At 36.9% G+C, this 27,789-nt stretch overlaps 1 protein-coding gene across 1 annotated transcript; it reads right to left on the bottom strand.

Annotated features, from left to right (window-relative positions):
- Positions 1 to 1,160: 1,160 nt before the first annotated feature.
- On the bottom strand, positions 1,161 to 27,784 carry lingo3a (leucine rich repeat and Ig domain containing 3a). The gene is made up of 2 exons (XM_026197502.1): positions 26,946 to 27,784; positions 1,161 to 4,741 (listed from the first exon to the last, which is right to left on the bottom strand). Exon 2 carries the CDS (start codon positions 4,695 to 4,697, stop codon positions 2,880 to 2,882), a length of 1,818 nt encoding a protein of 605 aa, XP_026053287.1. The 5' UTR covers positions 4,698 to 4,741; positions 26,946 to 27,784; the 3' UTR covers positions 1,161 to 2,879.
- Positions 27,785 to 27,789: the final 5 nt, after the last annotated feature.

A 27,789-nucleotide genomic window follows, 5' to 3' on the forward strand; every position in this document is an offset into this window, starting at 1 on the left:
CCCAAATGCACAGACTTCATGCTGTGATATCATAGTTTAGCAAAAGCACAATGATGAAGGTGAAAAAGATGAATATTCCAGACAGAAACGGTACTAGACAATTTGTAGGCGTAACAATGATTCAGTACTTCCCTCAAGAAAACATCCGTCACAACAACGATGTATATGCATAATAAAAATGGAAACTCAATGGAAAACACAATACCTGCAGAGATCATTATCTGGTTTTGTACAGAGTGCTAATCTCTGTAATGGGTAAATGCATATTAGTATTGCAGTGATAGAGATCGTGCATCTTTGGTGTGAAAGTGAAACACAACACTTCTCTTTTTCAGTTTATTCATAGACTGTTTAGAACTAAATACCTGGCCACAGGCGACTAGATCTTGAAGACATCAAAACCCACTCCCATTTTGTATTACGATTGAACTTGTTTTTATTTTGTTTATATGTAAATAAGAGGGTTGTTGTGTGAAAATGCTGTACTTACCTGTGATATCGTTCATTTAGAAGCAAGGTCAGAAGGTCATGTAATTAAATATTTTACATTTGTTTTCAATAACTTTTTTTTATAAGTGCACCATTATTTGCCTTCATATCGGTGCTTTTTACTTCTTTCAGGAAACACGACTCTGTTTTGTTTTATAAAGCAGATGGGATGAGTAGAAAAGTGTCATGACAAGAAAATAATTGACATTTTCTTGTGCATACATGACTGTACCAGATGCTTATGGCCGACAATTGCTCAGCTGTCATTTCATTTAAAGTTTGTGAAACCTGAAGTTGAGTGTTCATCTGACATTATTCGCCTGCTGTTCTCCTCGGATTGGGTTTTATTGTTCTGGTTTTAAAAATAAAAAGTAAACTGTCAGTTTTTCAAAAAAAAAAAAAAAAAAAAATGCAGTGAATTGTTTATTTTGAACAACATCTTGGCATTTGCAAAAATAAAAAATAAAGTTGAGAACCATTAGATGTTATATATGCATTGCATTGCATTACATAAACCATCAGTCGAAAACATTCATATATAATATTACTTTATGATGACATGAAAAATCTGAAAAAGAAGAATTTCAAACACAGATAAATGCTTTTATAAACAGCATTTTTTTTTCATTGGTATAATATAAGAACATTATTCTTAACATATTAAATAAGAATAAATCTATCCAGAACATAAAAATGCAGTGGATACCCATTTATTTAAATGACAATAAATAAAACTGTAAAATGACTTTTTACAAAAATATCAAAAAGCTTATTTTAATCCGTTTTTACAGTAATTATTGACAAATTCTGGCAGTTTGCAAAGTACATACAATGCTGCTTAAAATAAGACAGTACAGGGCGCTGTGTTTTATGTGTTTAAACAAAACAGCTCGTAATCGAATTAATTTAAGCTTACAGATTGACCAGTAGAAGGCAATAAGGTTGTGACTGATACCCTGTTCTTTAAACGGTCGTATTTTAACATTAGGGGGCAGCAGAACAGCTTTGTAAAGTCCCTTCCTCTTTCATTTTAAGCGGCAGCACTTGAGCAAGGTCTAACTCATCATAAATGCTATTTATAAACAGACAATGCAAGCTTAAGAACTCCTGGATGGATCAAAAGATCAGTGGCCTGTGCATAAAAAGCTATCTTTGACTGTATACTCATGCAAATGAACATAAAATAAGTTTTGGGACTGACATTCCCTTTTAAACACACTTACACTTACATAGAAGAGGCATAAAGACATACAGTACAACAACTGAAAGTCACCTGCAATCAAATGCTAAGAAAGTTTTTTTTTTTTTTTTTTTTTAAAGCAGTAACTCTTTAAGAGTTTTCACACATTATCTTTCATTAAGAACATTTTATATTAAATAAAAATATTTCACATTAATTTACTTAAAATGAGAACAGGGCACCATAATGAACACACAAAACAGCCATATATATACATATATACAATAAGATACAAAATGTCTTAAACTCAGTCTAGATACTGAGGCTATTGGTATTTAGCTGATAAATATGTAATGTTTTTATAAAGACAATGTGCTTTTCAATTGTTACTACAGTACCTTTTATGCGTGTGTGTGTGTGTTTAATTTTATTCAGGCATGACTCAGAAGTAGGTGGCAGTGTAATATAGAAGCACTCGGTAGCCTTATTATCCATAGCAAACTTAATCAACTAACTTTTTAAGTAAGATATAATTAAACAGTTTTAACTTTTTAAACAGTCTTCTAGCATCTCTTGTTTCCAACAAAGTGGTTCCCAGGCTAAGATTTGGGGCTAATCCAACAACAAATCCTTGTTAAATTGGCAGTGTGAAGTGTATGCCCACTTTATTGCCTACAAACTACTGAGCTTAAAAATTAAATTGCCTTGCAAAATGCAATAATGTTCAATTTTTTTACTTTTGAGGGCATTGGCAATTTCTTGGCAAGCAGAAAGCACCTCTTTAAATAATTATATTCTAAATCATTCGGGACTTTTCTCACAACAATCTCCATAATATTAAGAGCATAACTGAACTTTTTAGAATGACACGTTCTGTGGGAAATTGCTTGGGAGTATTTTTAATGGTCATTATATATCACTACAAGCTTGGCCTTCTCAGATGAGAAAGTTTAAAATGGGTACCTAATGCCAGCGGCAAGTATGTAATTCATCATAAATGTCTTAATAAATATGTAAAATATCCCAAGACACCAAAAGTAAGGTCAGATTATAAATAACTGTTGATGGAAAGCACCCCTCAGCGACTACAATATTCATTGCTCCCATTAAAACCCACTGTGTCATATGCAGGACTCGTAGTAGAAATGTATTTCAGTTTGAAATAACAATAATGTGCGTTTAACTCCTTTAAACTGATAGTATGCCCATTTTATATCATCTTCATGTTGAACTTTCGTGCCCCTCCTTGACCCCCACTGGCAGCGGGACCATCTACCTTTCTGAATGAATACTCAACTGAGAAATTGTTCTTGTGCTGACCTCGTCCTCGGCTCCACACAAATAAGAGAATGAAACAGAAAAGCACAACACCCAAAAACATGATGCAGCCCATTGCGGTGGACACCAGGATGGTCTTGAGATCCAATGTGAATTTTAGGAAGACACGTGTGTCGTTTAAGTTCGTGTCATTTAGATCTCCCACATAGTAGGTGCGATTGGCTGCCAAAGCACCATCCAATGGCAATCCACTGACTGTTAGGGTGGCAAAGTAGGTGTCGTTGCCACCAGCATTGCTTGCGATGCAGATATAAGTCCCACTATCTGTAACCTGGGCGTAACGGATCTCCAGCGTACCTTCAGGTAGGACAATTACCCGCCCAGTGCTCTTGGTTGTGATACGTCGGCGCTGAGGTGAAATCCAAAAGATGACCGGAGTTGGGTCTCCTTGTGCTTGACATACAAATGACACCACTTGGCCTTCACGTGCCGTCAGCTGTTGCAGTTTGCGGTTTCGAATTTTAGGCCGTTTACAGGTGAAATGGTCAAAGAGTGCAGAGTCCGAGAAGGTACTGAGTGCTTTTCCTCTCAGTTCCACGGGTGTGGCGCAAACTGGTGACTTTCTGTCAAAGTTGAGGGTCTTCCGGCGCTGCAGGATCCACAGTAGGCGGCAATCGCAGGACAGAGGGTTGCCATCTACACGCAATGTCTCCAGCGTGTTGACCGAGTGGAAGGATCCCTCCTCTAGGGTCACTAATCCATTGTTTGACAAGTTGAGCAATCGTATCTGTTGCAGGCCTCCAAGACCGTAGGGTTGCACTGATATCAGGTTTGTACCAACTAGGTGCAGTTCCTTCAAGCGGATAAGATCCCGCAATGCCCAGGACTCAAGAACTGAGATGGGGTTGTAAGACAGGTTGAGGCTTGCCAAGTGAATTAGGTTGCGAAGGGCTCCTGTAGGCACGGTGGAAATGTTGGTGTTGGTAATCGAGAGCCAAGAAAGGTTGAGACCTTGGAAGCTGTGTGGAGAGATGTACTCAAGGAAGGGCCAGTGGTCAATCTCAAGACCCCGCAGTCCACCTAGTTTATGAAAGTTCTGCTCTTCCAACGAAGGGATACTGAGGTAGCGTAATCGAAGAGTCACCAAGCCGCGAAGGTAGGAAAGAGACTGTCCAGTTATAGAGGTCAGATTGCACCTCTCAATGGTTAGCTCCCGGAGCCCCACCAGTCCTAGGAAAGCCTTGTTTGAAATGTACACCAGGTCGTTGTCACCAACCTCCAAATTGCGGAGGTTCTTCAAGTCCTGGAAGGTGAAGTCTAACAGGATGACCAGTTTATTCCCACTTAGATCCAGAGTGGTGAGGTTGGTGAGACGTGAAAAGGCACCCATGGGCACGAGTTTAAGCTGGTTGGCTCGTAGACGCAACACTCTCAGGTTGAGCAAGCTGGAGAAGGCGTTGGGCTCCAACACGCTGATGAGATTCTCGCTCAAGTCCAATTCTTCAAGTTTCGAGAGAGTCGCCAAGTCATTGTATTCCACCCAGCGCAAACTGTTGCCACTCAGATCCAGCAGCCGTGTGTCAGTAGGGATGCCTCCAGGAATAGAGCCCAGACGCTTGTTCTGGCACATCACGGCTCTCTGATGAGGGATACAGTCACAGCGCTGTGGGCAGCTTTGGCCATGTGTTAGGGATGCAGTGATTAGGAGCACAAACAGCCCCGGTAAGCTCAGGCGTGGACAACCCGCCATGCCCCTTCCCTACCTTACTGGGGCCAAATCACTGCACCTCACACCTAGAAACACAAAAAACAAGTATTGATTAACCACAGCTTATCGTTGAGGGTCAGAGAGCTCTCAGAATTCATCAAAAGAAAAATGAACTGAAAATGAACAAAGGTCTTACGGGTTTGGTATGAGGCTGAGTAATTAATGACAGAATTTACAATTTTGGGATTTTGGGTGAACTAACCCTTTAATATGTCATACACACTTTACACATGAACAGGCTGAAATCTCAGAAGACTTAATGCCCTCTTTAGGATCATGAATTCTTTATCTTTATAAGCCAAGGAATAAATTAACTGTATCCAGCTTTGAGCTAGGCAAAATGACTTAAGATCATGGTTGGTTTATGTGAGTTAGCATTTTTTCAAAAGACTGAAAAAAAAAAACCTTAGATAAAATGTACAAATTACAAATGTGCAGTGGAAGACAGCCCAGTCAGTGCATTTTTACATGAATATTCAGGCCCACTCTGGTCATACAGTTAAACATAGTGAGTTTAATAGTCCATTCCCAGAATACCAGGTTGTTATTGAAAAGTGAAATTACAAATGTACCACGGCACAATCCTTCTTCTCCCCTCCCCCATCATCTCTGGTAACCCAAACACATGACCAGCCCCAGGTTCAAGCCCATATCAGCTGACATCATGAAGCTGTCCAATCAGCACAGACCACTACTTCAAACAACAAACACAGGAGAGCACAGGATCGCTATAAGTCGATCAGCAGCGTGAGGTGAATAGAAAACTACACCTGACTATGACTCAGATGTCAAAGCTTGTGTCACGGGTCATTAAGTCAGAAAACCATGAATACTAATAATAAACAATGATTAATACCCTGCCACTTTTCTTTCCACCCCTACAGTCTCTCCCCCTCATGAGATGTCAACAAAGCATATTTCAACTGCTCATTAAATTTAATTGTCTTCAGGAAAGTTTTCTCATACGAATATATATGTCCATGCAGATGTGCAATAACTCCAAACTGAATGAAAATACTGTACGTTTACCACTGCATAGTTACACATACATTTCAAAACATATTACCTCCTTAATGGGCTGTTTTACCCAGAAATGGCAATTCTGCCATTTAACTGTTGTTGTCCACATAATCAGAATAAATGTAGTCCAAAACACTGGTCTCAACCGACTTCTATTGTATGGACAGAAAAAATAAGAAGAGAAAAATACATTTAAAAAAATTTTTTGTGTGCTAATAGGGTTTTGGAGCTACATGAGGGGGATTAAAATTGTGTCTAAAATGAATGTAACTCAAATTGAGCTTCCCCTGCATTGGAATTTAGATGGAGCTGACCTCGACCTGAAAGTTGTCAGGAGTAAATGAGAGACACGGCTAACTCTTTGCTCTGTTGTTCACCTCAGCAAGGTAGCTTGTCACCTGAGAATTACACAACAGCTGTTAGTAGATACGTGAAGGGCAAGATCAAGCAATTAGTGTTTATTTTCCAGGAACAGCTGTTGTAAGGCTGGTTAAACATAAAAAAATCAATGCAAAATAAGATTAATGTTCTAAAAACAGATTGAGAAAGGGAAAAAAACAAGGGAGGCAGTAATCGATATTACAAAAATAAATCGCAAAAAGTACTAAATATGGCATCAAAGTCTAAAAGTCACTCGTTTTTATAAAGTATCACTGTCCAACAGCGACACCCGCAGGTGAAGTTACAGTGGAGGCTTGTCTCCCTTCAGTCCATAGACTTTCAGCAGAGAGCCCTTAGCATGCAGTGACTTTTCTGGGTTGTAATTGAGAATGAATGGGGGAAAGTCAAGTGAGAGGAGGCAATGCCTCCATCACGCTATAATTGGTTATGGTTGGTTAAAGGTGCTGTATGTAGGATGGACACCAAGTGGTTGAACTAGGCATTGCAGTCCAAATTAAAAATATTGGAGAGGGTTTTCTTTACTCGGCCGCTCTTTCTCAGATTGGAATACACATGCAGGTTGCCAGATTGACGACGACAACAACAGGAATGAGAGCATTTAATTAGGAATTAAATTAAATACGTTTTCCACCAACTGACAACCCAGGGTGCCTAAACACATTTGGGTAAACGGTCAGTGGACGGGTTTCACAAACCAAAACAGAGACCGACGTTCCGGTCCAGGACAGACATTTTCAACAGAGAATAACTGTCTGTATCATTGTTTTTCCGAAAAACTATTATGTTAAATTAGCATGCTTCTTAAATATATTATGGTATTTATTAATGTATTTCTATGCTTTAGTAGAGTTAAAAAGTAAAATACAGCACCTTTAAGACTGAATATGATTGGTTTGTGTGAAAAATCCCGCCTCCTTTTTGGGAGTTTTTTTTTTTTCCGGTTTTGTGCGAGCTCTCAGTCTAAATGAAGAAAATTATGGCATTATTGACTAATTATAAAAAAGTAAACAGCTTTCCCACTTAGATACCACTACTTTGTGTCACGTCAAAATAAAACTCGAAACAGTCTGAAAACGTGATAATTGTTTTAGCATTCAGCATGATGAAATGAAAGCTCTATCTTTGTGTCTATGGCAGTGTTTACAGAGCTTTTATGACGATGACCCGAAAATACAATAAAAATGACTTCACAAATAAAAAATTTTGGTAGCATTTTACAATAAGGTGTCATTTAATGTGTCAGCTAACATGAACAAACAAAATCAGTATTTATTCATCTTTGTTTGCATCAGTTAATACAAATACAGTGGTTCATTGTTAGTTCATGTCAGTTCACAGAGCTTAATGAATGTTAACAAACGTTTGATTTTAACAATGCATTAGTAAATGTTGAAATTAATATTAACTAAGATTAATAAAGGCTGTAGATGTAGATTCTTGTTTGTTCTTAGTTCATGTTAACTAATGAAACTATTGCAATTTATTCCCCAAAAATTGTTACTGCCTTTAGTTACTATTTCAGAAAAAATATAAAAATGCATACAATCACTTTGAAATTTCTAATTATTATTACAAATATTAAGTAAAATAAATAAAAAAAATATTAATAAAATACAAAATAGAATTATTTTTGTTCTCATTTTATGTAATATTTAAATAGGAAGATGTGACAACATTAAGTGTAACAGGGGCATATATATATATATATATATATATATATATATATATATATATATATATATGACTTATTTTACCTGATTTATAACAATATACTGTACTATACAATAACATTAGAAATTCTATAATAATTTATAAATAATACTAGTTTTATATTTTGGTAACACTACACTGAAAACCTTTATGTATTAGGCATTATAAAAGTAGTTTTACTCATACATTTTTAAGTGTGACTTTTTTTAAATGTCACTTACCATTTTGTCTACTTAGCCATTTATAGTGTTAGTCATATTATGCAATCATAAGAATCCTAAAATCAATGCGTCCTTAACATCATACTATTTAGAGCATGCTTTTGAGTGCGAAAAACACTTAACTAGGTGGTGCTTGATGTTGCTGTCAAATCCGGGATATTGTCCTACATAAACAAGACCAGGTTTAATGATGAGAATGGAAAAAATAGCAGCATAAGCACAGACTGATATCGCACAAACATCAGAGAGAAAAGTCTATCTGGGTTGAAAAAAAAAAGGAAAGAAAAACTCTTAAACAGATGATACAGACCGGGAGCAATTAAGGCAGCCTAGTACCTTAATTAGAGAGAAAGCACATTAAAAGGAATAATGAATCCACACTAGAAAGGGAAAAAACTGCAAGAACTCATGGAGGGGGTCATGAGCTGAAGGGAAGTGTGTGGAGGCGTCAACTTTCCAATATATCACCGCTGGATCTGCACTTGTTTAGTGCTGCTGATGGCACTCTTCAACTCACATCGATTTCAAATGCTGCCCACACATCTCTTTACATAACCGTACGTATCCTCCTCATTCTGTCTCCTGTTGTTCCGCAAGCACATCTATCATCTGCAGCTCGAGGAAACCCAACAGTCAGACCGGGGAGGAAGAAGGGGCAAATGACGCATGCTCAGGGTGAAAGTCGAATCTTTGGAGGTGACGTCTCAAGGGGACCTCGTACTTCACAGAGGCAACTGTAACCTTGGCCAAACTAAAGCTGACAAGCGCATCGGCGTACTGCTGGAGAACAGAAGCCATCTGAGACCAGGGACGTTCTCGGATTCGACAGACGTTTGGGAGTTCAAGGAGATGACGAACAAGGAGCAGGGACTGCGAAATGCTGACTGTGTGAAGAACAAACGATTACGTCTTTTTTAAAAGAGTATAGAAGCCATTCTGAGAAAAGTAAAAGGACAGATTTGAGCAGAATTGACCCTCATGTTGTTCCAAACCTGAACAACTTTCATACGTCTGAGGAACATAAAATTCTAGATCCTGAAAAAGTGTTAATGTGTTGTTGTTGTTTTATTGTTCCAGATAGTGGACCCCATTGACTTAAATTTGAAAGTCATAAAGGCTTGTAAACATAAGACCAAAAAGTCATTTAAAGTCATAAGGTGAGATTGTAACGCAATTAAATTAAACAAAGGATGAAAATGTACACTCTAAACAATACATCAAAATAACAATATGGCTTAGTGCGGTTATTAAATCACAAAGACGTGCACACTGCCTGTTTCAGTTTTAATATTTGAAAATTAAGAAATTAAGACAGCTATACTGTAATATACTGTTATATTTTTTATTTTAGAGTGAAATATTATAGCAATATTCCTTATTTGTTTGATAAATTTATTCAATAACAGCAATTACATTTTAATAAAAATTACTCAGTTTTTTCACTTGAATTTTTAACAGAGAAATGTTACAATAGTATTAACAGTTTAAAATTTTATTCTATAACAGTATTAATTTGTTTATTTTACAGAAAAATATTAGAACAGTAATAATATTTTATTTTACAGTAAAACATTACAGCTTTTCATTAATTTTTATATTCAGTAATAATAATACAGTTTTATTGTCATATTGATATAAAAATCACAAAGTTTGGTGTAAAATTGTGCAGCCCAACAAACAAGCATATAGCAAAAAAAAAATTTTTTTTTTTTATCATCACCTAGGAATTCTAATGTTCTATATGACATTCTTTTTCAAAATGGAGTTATTCACATGTTCTTATTCTACATTACGTGACTTATTTTTTTTTACGTAAAGTTGTGTAGCCTACATTTTTGGAATTTTTATTTAAAACAAACAAACAAAAAGGTTCTATTTATTATAATTATCTCAAAACCACTTAGAATCCTGATAGAAATGTATCATTTAAAGATGGGGGAAAAGCAAATTTTTTCGCCAAATTGTGCAGCTCTTCTAGTTCTAGTTCTCTCGCACATTAATAGGATTTGAAGAAGAAAATCCTACCACCTTCAATAAAAGAAGGTTAAAAACATTGACGAAGCTTCACCTGATCTGGTTCATGAACAGGCATGCTAATCAGCTGAAAGCTAATGAGAGATGACATGCTATTGTAGACGCGGCGCAGGACAATCACACACAACTCTTGAGGGGATAGAGTGTCAGTTGTGTTTCAGGGTAGAATGGCAATGGCTGAGCGCAGCCTGGGAACACGACTTGTTTAACATGCATATTTGATACAGGTGAGAACAGAAAGGCCCTCTATGCTAGCAACAAATGTCATTGCTCAGTTTCCTGATGCGATAAATTATTCAGATTATCATGGTTCATGAACATCACAAAGAGACTGACCGTGGCTCTCTGATGGACCAACTCCAACAAGATGATCGATCTTGTTGGATTGCTGGAATGTTCAATACTTGAGCATTGAACATTCGCTCTTTTATTGGCTCACAATCCTGTGAATAAATTGACTGATGCTCTACTTGACAGCTGCTTGGCATGGCGCTTAATACCAGGTTTTATCTTCACTCAGAGAGTTGGGTTTGATGACCTGATCCTTGTCTCCAACTACGGTGAGGGAACGAGATAATTAGGTCAAAAGATAGGCTTGATACTAACTGAATGTGGTGATCAAGACAGGGAAACCTAAACAGGCAACCACTGCTGGCGTCGTCTTCATGGTGTCGTTTTCCCTCATCAAAGCTACTTTGAATTGACGTAGCCAAGCCAAGGATGGATTACCACCCACAGTCATTTTTTCTTATTAAACAATATTATTAGTATTAAGATATACATATTTCAAATAGGTTAAATATCTTTATATCATATTCAGATTCCAAATTTTTAAGGCCACAAAGAGGATTTTTTGTGGTTTGTGTTGGGTCTGAATTTCACTCCAATTGGTTTTTTTAAGTATGTAATGAAGGCTAAAGTGCCTCGACCTTGGGAAAAAACATCCAGCTTTCGTGGAAGAAGCCATTTGGTTTCATTACTATTCAACGAACGCTAGTTACAGCCAATTTCCATCGACATACGGTGAGCACAGTTTCTCCACAGGATGTTGATAATGACATTGAAAACAATGGCTGTTGGCCAAAAAAAGTCACACGAATGTGACTGAGGAGAGAAACCAATGGCGTAAGGCTCACCGTGCACACAGTTTTGTCTGACTCACAGCCCCTCAGGTCACGTCTGACTCATTTCTACAATTATAAATGAAAGTCTTCAATATGCAGCAGTACTAAAGTTCAGCTTTCAGATGGAGTCTAACGATTTTGGCATTAAAGGCCCATTTGCCTGTACTATTAGAGATTAAATTGGCCTTCCGCACAATCGCAGGCATATTTATTTTGCTGTTTATATTAAAAGGTCAGGTTTAAAAACACATTCGTTTAGGATTTTTGTTGCACAGCAGAAACAAAAAGAATTGAGAGATGTAAACTCAGAATTCTAAGGAAAAAATCAGAATTGCGAGACAAAATTAGAATTCTGAGATCTAAACTCAGAATTCTGGGGATATAAACTAAGAATAAAATGTAAACAAAGAAAATTCAGATTGATTTCTGACTTAATATCTTTCAATTCAGACTTAAAATTGTGATATATTAGACGCTGACTTGCAATCATAAGAAAAACAGTCATTATTGTGAAATATGAAAAAAGTCACGAAGGAACAAAGAAATGCTATATGTAAACCAAATCATTTTTTCAGGTTTACAATATGTAAAAGAAAATCTCACAATTCAGATTTTCTTTTCTCTGATAACTGAGTTTATATATTACAATTCTGAGTTTATATATCTGTTTATATTACAATTTTGTCAGAATTGCAAAAAAAAAAAAAACATTCTGAACTGTGCAATTCCATGGAAAAATGGACATTGAATAATTTCCTAAGATCGATTCATTAAAAAAAAAAAAAAAAAATTCAGGACTGCAACACAACAACTTTCTTTGGTGTGTGAATCACTGAATCATTCACTAAAACCAATTCCTTGAGCACTGATTTATTTAGGAATGAATCAAGTGGTTGCCTTTTTTAATGAATCATTAAATTTCTCAGCGGATTCATTCAAAAACACAATGAGGTGCATTGCTTTGAGATGTGTGACTACTGATTTATTTCCGTCAGTGGAGTAAAAACAGATGAAGTAATAGATATTATTTTGTCTAAAATATAAGGTATTCATTACTAAAATGTTGGATTTTTTTTTACTATTGTATCACTCCAGAAAGTCGAACTGTTGCTCAAACATAGTTTAATTTAGCTTAATATACAACTGTTTGCAAAGAAAACATTGAATATACTAAGGTTTTCCAAAACTCACTAAGTCACTAGAAGTAGTGGCTTAGATTACAATGAATTGGATGTCATACTCCATTATGGCATGACTCATCAGATTTACCGTGGAGCGACATCCTGGAGAGCTCAAACTTGAAGCATCTCCCGATTTATTCTCTTCAGCAAATAAAATAATTAGTGCCTATGGCATCATCTTTAAAATGTCAAAATGCACACCTCACAATATTTTTCGCTAAATATAAATGACCTTCCACTGCTTCAGTATTTCACAAGATGGGTTCCTCTTGTAGTTACGCAGTGGCTAATGAGTTCCACTGGGTAGTCCAGGTCCTAGCAGCCCTGCAGTCAGCATGCATGTGGACAGGGCAAGAGTAAAGTAGGTCAGCCATGTCCCTGGCATTTGGGCACAGCCAGCAGTACCCGTAAATTAACATCCTCTCTGTAAGCCCCTCCAAATTGTGACACAACACTGACAGGAGTGCCGCCAGTCACTGGATCCTCAGAGCTGAGGAAATAAATTAAGAGGATTACAGAAGTGGCATGAAGATTGAGACTACACACAAGAGCGGAGTCATAAACTGCAAACGTTTATCACCATGACTCGATGATGCTACGCATTTGACCGCTAGCTTGAAACACAGTCTTGTGAGTATGCTATAAAGTCACTACACACTCACCGTAGAGGCCATTTGAGTACAGTGAACTCATTTTCATTTTCAAGATCCCAGTCTGAGATGATTTGAGCTTTGTGACATTACACATTTTAGAAATGTTTAGCAATAATATTTAGATAGCTTGTGGTGTTTTAAGGATGCTTAGTTGGTACTAAGCTGCCTAAAGTGTGCCAAGAAAATATCCCTCACACCATAAACCACCAGCACCAGCTTGAACCATTAGTAAAAGGCAGGATGGATCCATGCTTTCATGTCAAATTCTGACCCTTCCATCTGAATGTCGCAGCAGAAATCAGGACTAATTAGACCAGGCAACCTATTTCCAATCTTCTATTGTCCAATTTTGGTGAGTCTGAGTGAATTGTAGCCTCAGTATAGTATACATTTTTACTTAAAATGAGAAACCCTTTCAAACTACCCAGAGAATAATTATTTTAGATGCATATTACTCCAGTTACTTTAAAAAAAATAAGATAATGAAAGAGTACAACCATACTCAGGCAACAAAGGAGACATCTAATTATGATGCCTTCCACTGTAGCCCCTTGAGATGCTTAGATATTTATCTTAACTGCCAATTCATTGGCACAATTGACTCTTGGGGCCAATTACACATAAACACAGGGCGATAAAATTACGAGGGATTCCATTAGGGCAACTAGAACACTGACGGTGCATAAGCTTTTAATTAGAAGGATGACAGAGCTGAAGAAAGGCATGCATTGAGCCTGGTACTGAATGAGAAATGTCTCCGGGCAGTGACGGAGAAGGCCACAACCTAGCTAGGTCGCATGGCGGAGGTTGGACGCACGCCGTCCTGTGGTCATCTCTTTGGCTTGAATGGATTAGAAGACACCCTTCACTGGCTGGCATTCTAACCCTGTCAAAACGAATCACTTCAGCCTGCCTGGACACTGCCGCGCGGGTTAGCCTAGCCTTCCGTGAGAGTGGATATGAATGTATATCAAGTGATTTCAGAATCATTCTCACAAAAAACACACATACATTTACATATTCTGCTGAATTATTTGAAGTATGACTTTGGTCCTGTTTAGCAAGTCCAGAATGGATTAGCATTTATGCTACAAATACAAATAGACTACCTCACAAAACATTAGGATCATTTTTACTCCTGTGGGACCATCTGAAACATATTTTTCTTACACAGGATCTTAGTGCACCGCTATGCTAATGTGCTAATAGATATGCTAGTTGCTCTTTCAGTCAGAGCGTGATCTTGGGTTCAGATTGGCAATCCTTTATTGCTAGTTGCAGCAGCTGCAATGACAATCAGACCCTCCGGCTGTTGGCAACTCGTCTGCTGCCTCTTCGCAACATCTTCACCTTTAATCAATGTTCTTGCTGCTTGCAAATCAGCGAGAGCAATTAGGCACTATTAGATTAGAGTCAAGCACCAATGAGAGCTGTTTCTTATTCTCCTGCTGTGTGGAAGCTAAAGCTCAGTCTTTACCTCAGTAATTTACCCCATTCCTACCAATTATAAAACCAACAAATTCTCCTCCGACATAGTAGCTCTGTCTTAAAAGACTAGCAAATTGCCTACATAGGCATAATCCTAGCTGTCATGCAACATTATATACTTGAGAAATTAGGAGTGCACTAAATAGTCACCAACAAAATAGTGCTCCTCACAGCAGAATGCGACATGTTATTAGTTAGAATGTTGCTAAGCTAACAGCATAATATAAGCATAAAATGTACATTCAAGCTAACATAAATGAGGTAAAATCCAGTTTTAAATACACTTAAGAACTTTTACATCTACACTTTTTTCAATGAATTAAATACAAGAACTTATTAACAGTATTTAATCTCATTCACCATATGTCTAAGTGAGCTTGAACACAAAGCATTAGCAGTATCTTAAAAGAAAAAAGGCACTATAATTTAGTTGCGAACACTCGGAAGAGCCTGTGATGCCCTAAAATACTACCTCTGTATACAGCTTACTGTGTTTTATATGGTGCATCATCTAAAAAAGGCTAGGACTCCATAAACTGTCAGTGAGAAAAGAACGACATTTATAAAATTGCCGTTTCAAGAGTGTCGAGTGTTTCGAGGTTTCACTGTTGAAATGTCCGTCAAAGAATAAACTGCTTTTAAAGTGTCTCAAAATCAATGGTTGCTCTAATCTCTGTCTGACACTAGTGGAGTTCAATTGCCTTGAGAGGTCTGAACTCTAGAACTGAATGGCAAAGATGTAGCCTGAAAATGCACATTGATCAAATCGAACGCACACACTCTTGGCTCACTTGAGTGTATTTATAAGAGAGGTTGTAATTTCTCTTTGACTAGTTTTTATACTCTTCTCATGGAAATTTAGCTTTTGTCAGAGAATTTTCAGATACTATCACATGACTCCATACATTCATCACTGCATTCAGTTGGCTTATATACATTTGAGAACACGGTGACAACCATTTGACACCAGGTCACCATTGACCCCAGCAGCTGTTGTGGGATAATGAGCCTGAGGTTAAGTTTGGAGTTACTAGAGCAAAATACAGGTCCATATGCCTCAGCTTGAGTTACAGACAAAACATGGGACACCCATTATGACACGCAAGTGGAAAAAGCCCTCATGGAAAAACAATATAGTCAGGCTTTTGATTGCTGATGAAAAAAATTAGTTTTCACCTTAAAGTGAAGGATAAAAGATAATTGACACTGGAGATACTGTCACGTTAGGCCTGTGCGATATAAAGTCCTAATCATAAGAAAAGGTTACGACTGTAAGTAATAAAGTTCCAATTACGAAAAAACAATAACTGTGAGATTAAGTTGCAATAACAAAAGATGCAATGATAGGAAATAAAGTTGCAAATAAATGAACGTCACTGTGAGATTAAAAAAAAAAAAAAAAAAAGAAAAAAGTTACAATTTCAAGAAAGAAAACTGCAATTATAATATAAAGTCATAATTGTCATTAGCAACTACAAGAAAACAAGTCACAATTATGAAACAGAATTGTGCAACTATGAGAAATTGTGCGAAAGTTGCAAATGGGAATTGGGAATGCCACATTGTAAGATAAAATTGCACTTACAAGATATATAGTCACACAGTAAGATATAAAAGTCCCAATTACAAGAAGAAAAATAATTACAATTACATGAAATAAAGCTTTAATTTATGTTATGAAAAGTTGCAATTGTTAGAAATAGTCACACAGTTATACGAAAAAGTATAAAATTGCAGTTATGAGAAAAAGCGTATCTATTAAGTATCACAATTATGATTATTATCAATTACCTTTCAATTTTTGGGTGGAACAGTCTTCAATAGAGAAATTGTGTGCTGGACGTTCAACAAATAGGCATCGCAAGTAATAACTGCTTGATTTTATTAAACAAGAAATAAGGTAATTCAAACCTTGAATGAGTTTCCCTAAGCTTGCTGGATAATAGTCCCAGAATCTCGTATCTCAATTGTCAAACTGATTGCCAACGATGACGAAAACGCAAAAACACCAGCAGCATCCAAACGTAATGATGTTTACCACCCACTCCGTGTCAAACTAGAATTATGAATACAAGCTCTTATGAAGGAAAAACCACAGAGCTTACACTTGTTTTTGTCCCCTTTGGTCACAACAGCAGCATGCCACGCATGACACGCATGTGCTGGCGTTAAATAGAAGGATTAAACATTATTACACGGGGCAATGTTCTGGGACAGTGGCCCCCGTATTTTTGTTCTGGATGCGAGCCTGGCCTACTTCAGCGTCTTCTTTAATCCTGTGGCACACCGCCTGCTTTTGCTGTTTCCAATAACCAGCTCTAATCTCTGCAATGGCTAGACAACAGGGGCCTAGTGCTGACAGCTGGCAGACTTACACTGTCTCTAGCAAAGAGACCACACGACAGCGGGCTAACCAGCAGCAGGGGCACCTCGCGTAAAACCTGCTGCATCGCTAATGTTTTCGCGCTTTGTGGGATTTATCGCAGTCCTGCTATTGTCAATCCCTTCTGGCCCAGAAAACACATCAGGAGGTGTTTTGCTGCAGTCCTCTAACACCCACAATACTGAACTAGTTTATCTTGTAGCTAGAAATGGTTTGGATTTTGTCCGTTTAATCCATAGGTTGCTATTTATTGTATGGAAAGTCTATAACAATTTCAATTTCAGGTAAATAACTCCAAAATCTTACGGTCTTAAATGAACTCTCTTGTAAATAATGCTATAAAATAACCAAAGAAATGCAAATTTCACATTAGAATTTTGCGGTTACAGGAGTTACCGCAATGATAAACTCGCAATTACAATAAAAAAGATGCAATCATGTTCAAAATAAAACTACGCTTAAATGAGCAGTCTAGTAAATGCTCAGTAACAATATTATATCAATACTGTTCATTCGCATTCACCCTCTTCCCAGCATGCAACGGGGCATGAATGATTAATGAGGTTACGACAGATGTGACACTGTCATTGCGAATGGTTTTGCATAGTCATTCGAGAGATTTCAGTTATGAATGAGTCATTGGATCATTATGAGTAAATGATTGAATGACTCACTCAGCCAATTCAGTATAAAAGTCAGCAAAGACAAATCGTATTTTATTATAAGAAATAGCTACTAATCTAGTAAGAAACTCTAGAAAGAATAGGTCCAACCAATGAAATGATTCTTTGCTCGAATGCTGTAGGCTCATGATATAGCAAACCATAAACTAGTGCATGGAAGTGAACAATAATGCTTTACATTTGGGGAAACTATGCTCAGAGAGATTATACAGCATGACATAACCCAGCTTGGGGAAAGATGGGAAGAAAGAGGGGATTTGGGGAGAGAGGAATTTCAGAAAGCCTTGTGACGGGTGCTCCCTTCTTATTCCCCGAGAGCTCAAACTTTTTGTTTTGGCTGCCACCATATAAATCCTGTGGGTGTGAGCAGCGCCACTGCCCCGGCGTTTGGGTGGAATTAATGCTGAGCCACTGCAAATGACTGACAATCCTAAGGCCTCTTTGAAAACAGGCTTAAGAGGGAAGAAAGGAAGGAGGATGAAATGAGATATGAAGTACGAAGAAAGAACAGCGAGCTTTTTTTCCAGCGAGCTCTGCAAATTCAAAAAGGACTGCAGTCTCTTTTTTCAGTATTTCTGAACAAGACACTATAAGGACGTGTTTTCTTATTATAAAAAAATCACAAAAAAGTAACAGCACATTTTGTAAATACTAAATAACTGAGAAGCTAATAACAATTATGCTATACTACTAACCAAAGACAAAAAATAAAACGCTCTGCTGGAATGCATTGTACAGTAAATACATAGTTTGACATTATTTTAGTTTCAAATGTTGAAGTACACTCCCCTCTGAAGCTGGGAATATTCATATTTCACAACTGAAGTATCTGCAAAAGTATTAAGCCCATCACTACAATCTAAAATATATAACATTGGATAACAGAAAAAAAAAAAAAAAAACAGGGCATTTCATATCTATTTTAAATATCTAGGGGATTTTTGCCACAAGCCCTGCTTAATTTCTCATACTGATAACATTCGATGATGCATATAACAAGTGAAAATAATAATTCTTTATTTTTACATATATTTAGTTAGTTTATATGATTTTTTAAAAATTATTATAATTGAAAATAAAATAATAATTATTACAATTCTTTAATAGAAGAATACCAAGGTCACCAAAAAGTTTAATAATAGTATATTAAATATTAAATAATATTTTTCTAAATATATATATATATATATATATATATATATATATATATATATGTGTGTGTGTGTGTGTGTGTGTACAGATTTTATTAAATTTTATATTAAAAGTTTAAGCATTACAGTAATGTGATTTTCCACATTACCATAATGAGAATTTAGGGTGAAAATTTGCTTTTTATGAAAATAATATTGCAAAGAAATATATATATATATATATATATATATATATATATATATATATATATATATATATATATATTATTTGAATACAATAAGTATTTACAACAAAGTTTGCTCTTTTTGGTTTGAATATTGCATCAAACAGACAAAACAGATCTTTTCAATTAAAAATCAGGACACATTTTTCTTTTATAAGAGCAAACAAACTGCGCAGATGGCCTTACTTGAGAAATGACATGCATGTAACAAAATAGATGAATTACCCAATTCATCCAACTCTTGCTTCCTTTCTTGCGTGACAGCTTTGAGTTCTGACAGTGTTGCAATTTTACGTTACCCTGATCGAACACAGACAATGAAGAACCTGATTGTGTCCTCTTGACAAATCTCCCCACAATGACAATGTCAAAATAACATTAAAAAAACACCCCACAAAGCACTGCGATGCCAATATAGCCGAGCCAGTGTGAGAGGAAAAAAGTGAAAGCTTAAAAGAAAGGAGGAGACGGAGACAGAAACAAAGTGAGAATTTGTAGTTGCTGCTTGAAATGGCCACATGTGGCTCTATGATCACAGTGTGTTTTCCATTATAGCTGAATAATTCATCAATGCCTGGCAACAGGCTTGAGACGTTCAAGCTTGCCTGTATTTTCTATTTTAATTCACATGAGAAATTCATGGCAGGTCCTCCGAGGACCCAAGGTCCCATCAGCACTGTCTATTCTGAATTTGTCCTTGTCTAGATGGATGCATTGTCATGGGGGTCATTATATTGCCTCCTCGAAGGCCCTGTGGGCAGCTGAATGACACACTGACACTAGAAGTCAAGGGCACACTCATAAAAATTAAGCTTCTTTATTGCCAATGATGGTTCCTAGAAGAACCTGTAATGTCCACTCAATCAATCCATTGTACAAAAGGTTCTTCATAGTGGAAAAAGGTTCTTTAGATTTTCATAGTGCCCCTATTAAGGATTTTTGAAAATTGCATTTCATTCAGTGTGTAACACAGCTCTAAGTGAATTGAAAACATCCTGTGAAGTTTTAAATCTGAAAGTGCACCATGTATAAAGGTATTGTCTCTCAAAAGAAAGAGTTGACTGAATCATTGAAACAAGTCATTTTTAAAACGAATCCCAAGCCTTTCGGGTTGAAATCAATGTGAAACATTAGCATATTGCCCGCCCACTAGTTTGTCTTCTCGTTTTGGTCTGAATGAAAATGCAAATTCATTCTTTGCCACTAGGAGCTGCTTTTGGAGCTGTAAAAATAGCGGTATCCGTGGTAAAGCTGTACACAAAGCAGCACTGCGCTCACAAACACTGCTTTATCAGGCGTTACAGGACTGAGGAAATTAAAATGAGATCAATCGACCAATCACCACAGATTAGCGTCAAGGAAAGGAGGGGTTTGGAAAAATGAATCGTTGAGCGAATAGTATGGAAGGTAATTGAGCAAATAAGGTAAAGATAAATGCATATGATAGTTCTATAAAAAAACTGTTTGCTAAAACGTTCTTACAGCCACCAAACACTGAATGGGTTTTTTGGGGAACCAAAAATGATTTATCTATTGCATCACACAGAAAGGTTTTAAAATGTAGAGATAAAAATAATAAAAATATTTTGGAGAATAAAGTGTTAAGCATGAGAATAAAGTACTAACATTTTAAGAAAAGTAGAAATATTTTGTGAATAGTAAAAAATTATGAAGAAGTATATTTTGAGAATAGCAGTAATATTATGTGTATAAAGTTAAAATGATGAGATATTTTGAGAAAAGTTGTATTTTGTGCATAGTCAGATTTATGAAAAAGCAGTAATATTTTGAGAATAGTAGTAATACATTGTAAATAAATTTACAATTATGTGAATAAATTGGTAACAATTTTGAGAAATGGAGCAATATTTTGTAAATACTTAAAATTATGAAAATTAATTAGAAATATTTTGAGGATAGTATAGATGGTGAATAAATTATGAGAATAAAGGAGTGAAATTTATTTGGAGAAAAAAAAGGAGCAATATTTTGAGAATAGTCAAAATTATGAAAAATAAATAAATAAATATATATATATATATATTTATATACACACACACACATAATCACATAGAGAGAGAGAGAAATATTATCTTGTCGAGCAAAATTCAAAAAATAATTTAGTTATATTGTGACGATAGTAATATTTTGCGAATAAAATAAAACTTATGAGAATAAAGGAGCGATATTTTCGAAAAGTATAGTGGCTAATATCATAAATCATAAAAAATCATAAGAATAAAGGAGTAGCCTAATATTTTGAGAATAAAGTCCAAATTAAGGGATTGAGAGCAATAGTCTATTTTAGGGGAAATCAATAATGAGAAGATAGATTATGAGAAAACTACAGTAGCAATACATTACCAATAGTCAAAATAATAAGATAAATAAAACCAATACATTTCGAGAACATTTTGAAGTGACGTTACCCTGATCGCACACAGAAGCACCTGATTGTGCTCTTAAAACAGCAATCCTTTCAGCCCACACACTGTGGCTCGGGTCAGATAAGCTTTACAGAACGTCCCATAGGAATGACCTGGAGCGCTGAAGCTCAACAAGGCGTCCTGTCCATCACAAAAAAACAAAATCAATCACTTTTAGTTGTTCTTTCTACATCCTTCTTCCATTTGACAACTACACAGACAAGTAACACGACATCTGGCAAACCCTCCACGGAGCGGATCCATTTCCACAAAGCGCAGGTGAATCATTTTTTGGATGCCGCCCCAGAACCGCATGCTGAACGCCGGGGCGATGACAACACAATATAGTGTGTAAACAAACTCTCTTTTGCTGATTCCACTTTGGTGTGTGGAATTGGAGCATCATTACAAAATCCATTTGATGAGATGATCCAGGTCTTTCTGACAGCTTCCTCAGGAGACTGGAAGTAAAGGGGTGTGGGTTTAAACTGATCTCTCGCTCACCATCTGTCGCCATATTGTCAAGAATGATCCGACAGGAATATGAACAATTAAACCATCCTTGGGGAACAGGCTGTTTTGCTTAAGTTCGACATCAAAGCCTCTTCAAGTCCAAAAGTTTCTGGAATAACTGGCTTCATCGCTTCATTTACAGAAAAACCAAAAAAGATCAACCAGCCCTCTGCAAGAAAGGCAGTGCAGAAGATAAAAATATATATATTTTTATCTTCTGCACTGCCTTTCTTGCAGAGAAAAATTACAATCGAAAATTAACAATACATTTGTCAAAATTACGCAAATAGTAAAAAAAAGGAAAAAGAAACTTAATTAACATAGTAATTTGACTATTTCAGTCTCGCAATTTTTGAAACTTTGTCGTAAAAGTTGACGTCCAAAGGTAAACGCTGCTTAATATGCTTTTATCCCAGAAACCACGTGGTGATGACCAACCGAATGCTCTTTCCAACCTTACACAAAAAGAAAGAAAAAGAAAACGAAAGCACTACAAAATCACTTCCTGTCATTATCGCACTCATTCCTCCGGCGAATGGATATGAATTATACGCTGAGGGCGACACCAGAATAAATGGTTTTCTCTGCTTCCGTCTCAGCCAGTAAAACTGCCTGATGAAATGAGTCATGACTTTAATGCAGAACAGAGGGGAGATAGAAGTCTTTAAATTGACACTATGATTCCCAGTGCGTGAAAACGAGCGGAATACAGTTATTAGTCTCTATACATCATTACCACTCATAGCACCGGATGCCGACGGGCTGAAAGTTGGGGCCACGTTCAAAACGCGGCCTTAATATGTCATCGCTTGGGTTGGATCAGATATAGCCAATTGTAGAGTGCAATGAATAATTGATTTAATGTCAACATCAGCGTGGCAGCAGTCAGGAAACGTCTATTAATGCCATCTAGCATGAGATATCTGCCTCTTGTGTAACCTGTGGGTGGACGTTTGACCCAGAGGGGCTATTTTGGGGACTAACATTTTAAAAATTAATCAACTTCCATCTGCCACCAACAGATGAGTGCAAAAATAAAGGGATGTGTTATCGAATACCTTCCCATCAAATCAATCTCATCTTGATAGAAGAGGACAAACAGCTTTAGGGCTTGTTTGATGCGTGGGTTGTTAATCCAATTACATAATTAAAGAGCTGGCAGAAATGAAGGCCCAGCGCAGGGCGACACTGAAGACATGCAACCTGAGCCACGCAGCCAACATTAGAAAGTATCCAAGGACGGTGAAAAGGTCATTCTAGTCCATGACTAAGCAGAGGATAACACTATACGCCAAACTCTGAACCCGGTGGAAGAACAGCGGATGTCAAGGGCTGGAAGAATCTGTCACGTTAACAGTGAAGTTATTGGGAAAAGCATCACGCGCGTCACATTTCCCCACGGTGCGTTTAGGAGGCACAGGCTGACCTGCCTCAAGCAATAAAAGCAACTAACGGAAATTACAGCAAACACTGCCAGTACAGAGTGAACCAGGCACTATTGTTGTACCCTAGTATTCCTTGAAGTACCACGTAAATACTACAGTACATGTATTAATCCCCACATTACTCTTTCTTCTGTGAAGTATAGGAGATCTTTGATGAATCGAACTGGTCGTCTTTTCATTAATTTCACATCAGCTTCACTAAAGCACCAAAATGCATTATGAAAGTGGGCCATACAACTAAAGCTCTACATTACAAGACTTCTGAAGCCATACGACTGGATTTTGTCAAAAATGTCAACATTCGCTCTTTATTTGTATATTTCTAGTTTTCGTTTCAAATTTAATTGAAGGTTTAGTATTTCTGTTGTTGTTTTTTGGTCAGATGTATACATTTTATGGGTTAAATCTGCCTATGTGTTTTGTGTGTGTGTGTGTGTGTGTGTGCGTGTGTGGGCATGTTTTTGTGACATATCAGGACACAACTCTGTATAATGACATGGGTATGACACAGGTATTACAAGGAGAGGGTGACTTATGAGGACATAACCCATGTCCCCATTTTTCAAAACGCTTATAAATCATACAGAATGAGTTTTTTTTTGTTGAGAAAGTAAAAATGCACAAAGTTTCCTGTGAGGGTTAGGGTTAGGAGTAGGGTTGGTGTAGGGTCATACAGTTTGTACAGTATAAAAACCATTACGCCTATGGGATGTCCCCACTTTTCACAAAAACAAACGTGTGTGTGTGTGTGTGTGTGAGAGAGAGAGAGAGAGAGAGAGAGAGTCATTTTAGTCCTTCAACTTCAACTAAAGAGAAATGTTGCCTTACCCACAAGCTAAAATAAGTTTTTTTTTTTTTTTTACTTTAAGAAAAAAATTCAAAGTGACAAATTTAAAAATAGTAACACATTGAGAATAAAATAAATAATTATGAAAATGCTCAACTCAGTAAATCTGGCAGGTTTTTTTTTTTATTTTTTTATTTTACAGTTAAAATATCTACAAGAAAAACATCTGTAGAATCTATAAATGACCTTAATATCTCGTGCAGTGTCACCTTCATGTTGAAGGATTTTTTGATATTTTAAATGGAAAACAAGTATTTAAAGAAAAGTCAAAGTCTAAAGTCTCACCAAGTAGATTTTGCAGTGAAGCTGTAAAAACAGAAAACGTTCAATACATAGCAATGAAATATGAATGAGTCGTACAGACTTGTTTTTTGTCCTCATCCATTGTAACTGCACGGAAAAGAGCAACCGCAACATTCTTCAAAACATCTCCTTTTGTGCTACTCAGAAGAAATAAAGTCCCCATGAAGATGAAAAATGATGAACCAGTCCTTTAATCTGAAGGCTGAGTTTGCAATCCTCATATACAGTGAACTTTGACCCAGCAATTTATGTGAAAACCACAAAAATAACAATCCCGTCATATGTGCTGAATGTCAAAGCTCTTGTTTTGTTGTATTCCATCGGGGGCTTCAGATATGTAAAATAAAGCCTTGTTCTGAGGCAATGAATAATACATTAACGATTGGCTCAAAACTGCTTCGTACCCTTTTCATGGTGTTTTAAAGTGTCCAATTACTGTACTTCGACTTGGAGGAGGCCCAGTCTTCCGATTATCTCAAGCTAGATCATTAAACGTGATACCAAACAGACATGGCAGCAACAAGCTTTTAAAGACGCAATTTAAAAACCGAACGTTCCTTGTTCTTCTCATAAGCTGTACTGATCAAAGTGGACAGGAAGGTGATTATTTTTTCCCAGCTGCAAGCCTGATCTTTCGCTTCACATCTGTTTTATTGCCATCAAAATATGGTTTTGATGTACGACCTTCGAGAATGGACGCTGTAATACAATTCTGAACAGTTGGTGAAAAACAGTAATCTAGTTCTCAAGATGAGAATAAGGACACATCAAGTCACACCAGGAAGATCATATTTATGAGCTCAGTGCTCATGAACATCACCACAATGTACTGTAGGAATTATTCAGAGTTTCCAAGTTGGGAACGTTTGGGTGTGAAAAAATGGTAGATGCAGCATCTGTAATTGACGGAAAATTTGTTAATGTATGAAATCATTGTTTTGTTTTTTATATATATATAATATTCTAGAAACACCTTCATAAATTCAATAAAACAAAGCAAACAAAAAGGACCTAGTGCACAGTATTCATCAATGTATTTTTGGTAGAAAATCTGATGTTGTAATGACAACATCCTAATTCATGAATTGGAGCTTCCCAGCAGGACATGAATGCTATTAATAGTGCAAATTAATGTTGCACAACAAGGAAAGAATTACAGATAAAGGAAAAATTCCCACAAAAATTAAAATTGTCATTATTTATTCAAACTCAAGTAGCTGCAAATTAGAATTTTCACACAAAAAAATTATTTTGGTTGATAATTCTCTCAACACGAGGAAAGGAAGGTTTTCACTGAATAAACGGTAAAACTTGCGTTAATATTTGAAAAAGTAACTTATTTTATTTATTATTTTTTTGTTGTTGTTGTAAATTTAAAAGTAATGCACTACTTTACTAGTTACTTGAAAAAGAGTAATCTGATAATACCCCTAACACTGGTTTTATGTGACGAAAGATCCAAATTTCCAACACTGATATACAAACTCGCACGTCATTTTTGATTGCGACACATACAAACCAGTAAATTTTGGCATCAATGGCATTAAATCGTGCACGATGCCTTTGCATGCTATCTTCGAATCTGACACCGAATGTGAACCATATTTCAAATCTTTTTTTTTTTTTTTTTTGTGAATACCTCGAAACTTATTACTTTTCCCCCTAATTCACTGCCCTGCGTCATGTGTTTTTTGTGGGTTGTGTGAATCAACCCTTGTGGCTTTTTGTCCTATTAGGACAGATCTATAAAATTATCTCTCAATTTAAACTTAATTAAACTTTTTTTTAAATCGTGTTTCAAGAAGTGTTGCACCATTCTTCGCCATGCATCGTGTTTTTAAATGCATTCTGTATTAATTCTGTATTAATAAACCCTTCTGTTTTTTATCCTTTTTGGACAGATGTGATTACTTACAGATTACTTTCTGTCATACAGAAAAGACCTGCAAATAATCTTAGAAATATCTCCTTTTGTCCAATTCCATGAAAAATCTCAATCATCCGGGTTAAGGTGCAGCATGAGATCAAGTAAGAGATGACAAAATCTTATTTCTAGATGAACTATCCCTTTAAAACCACCTTGAAGAGGACGTCTAGAGAAGACAGTCCAGTCATATTTAAATGATGAGGCTCATTATTTGCATGCATGAACACCACAGAGGTAATTAAGCTCTTGTTTGTAGGCGCATGCAGCATTGTTGCATTACATGGGATATAAAAGCTTTTGAAGCTCCTAAAGCAATAGGAACTGACTGAAATTAACATTACGGCATCTGCCAAGTCCATGTCAGATCCAACGGAAAAGATGACAAGTTACAGGTCGGACTTCCCCAATCCTATATTTAAGCCCTAATTACAGGTGGGACACTGCCAATTTGTCACACTAAACGGCCCCTTTACACGAGAAGATGAAAGTGCTCACCCAGGGCTAGAACTTGACAGGTGGTACGTCCACATCAGCCAGCCCTGTCAGCTTGGCGTACACGTCTTTCCTCGGTTTCGGCTGTCCCTCTCAGCTTCTGCGTGTGGGCTGTGCACAGCTGCTCGGGTTGAGTCGCCCAATTAAGCCTGCAGATGCTCCTGACTGCAGAATCGGCTTCCAAGATCCCAACCGGATTGTCCCTCTTCCCGTTGTTGGATCGTTCTTTTGTTTTCTATTGTCACCAGCCCGCAGTCGTCAGGTTCTCCATACACATTGTCCCAGTGACAGGAGCGTTGATGTGTGGCTTTCCGCACAAGTGTGTGAGGGAAAAGAGAGAGCGGGTGGGATGAGTCGTACTCTGTGAAGCAGTGGTATGAGAGCGAGCCTGCCTCTCTTTTCCTCTCCACTACGGCTGTACGGCTTCAAAACTCACACTGCCAGCTAACTGAACACTTAGGGAGCGTCTCGAAAGTGCAAACTGACTCAAAACAGCCAAGAGCCATCCACTAGGAGCCAATCCACTCGGCGTCCCCAAGGTGACACCTAAAGGACTCATTGGTTCTTACAAAAAGTTCAATGGGAATTGACTCTTCTGTGTTGGTTGAGTGTGTTTGTAGTATTTTCCTACTCACCGTTGGCTTCACAACCCGGTCCCTCACTGAAAGCTCTCCAGGTCCATGAGGGGTTGAATACTCAAGCAAAGACCAGCAGCTGGAATCGTGTAATTTTAGCAGACATGTGACCCTCTTAATGCACAATCCTTTAATGTTTTATCCCGCTTTGGTTTTTCCTCCAGAGTTCCCCGGCTGGAGGTTAGTGGATGCTGACTTACAGGGAAAGAGAA

This window comes from Carassius auratus, chromosome 22 (genome assembly GCF_003368295.1).
Source record: "Carassius auratus strain Wakin chromosome 22, ASM336829v1, whole genome shotgun sequence".
In the NCBI taxonomy this organism is placed as follows: domain Eukaryota; kingdom Metazoa; phylum Chordata; class Actinopteri; order Cypriniformes; family Cyprinidae; genus Carassius; species Carassius auratus.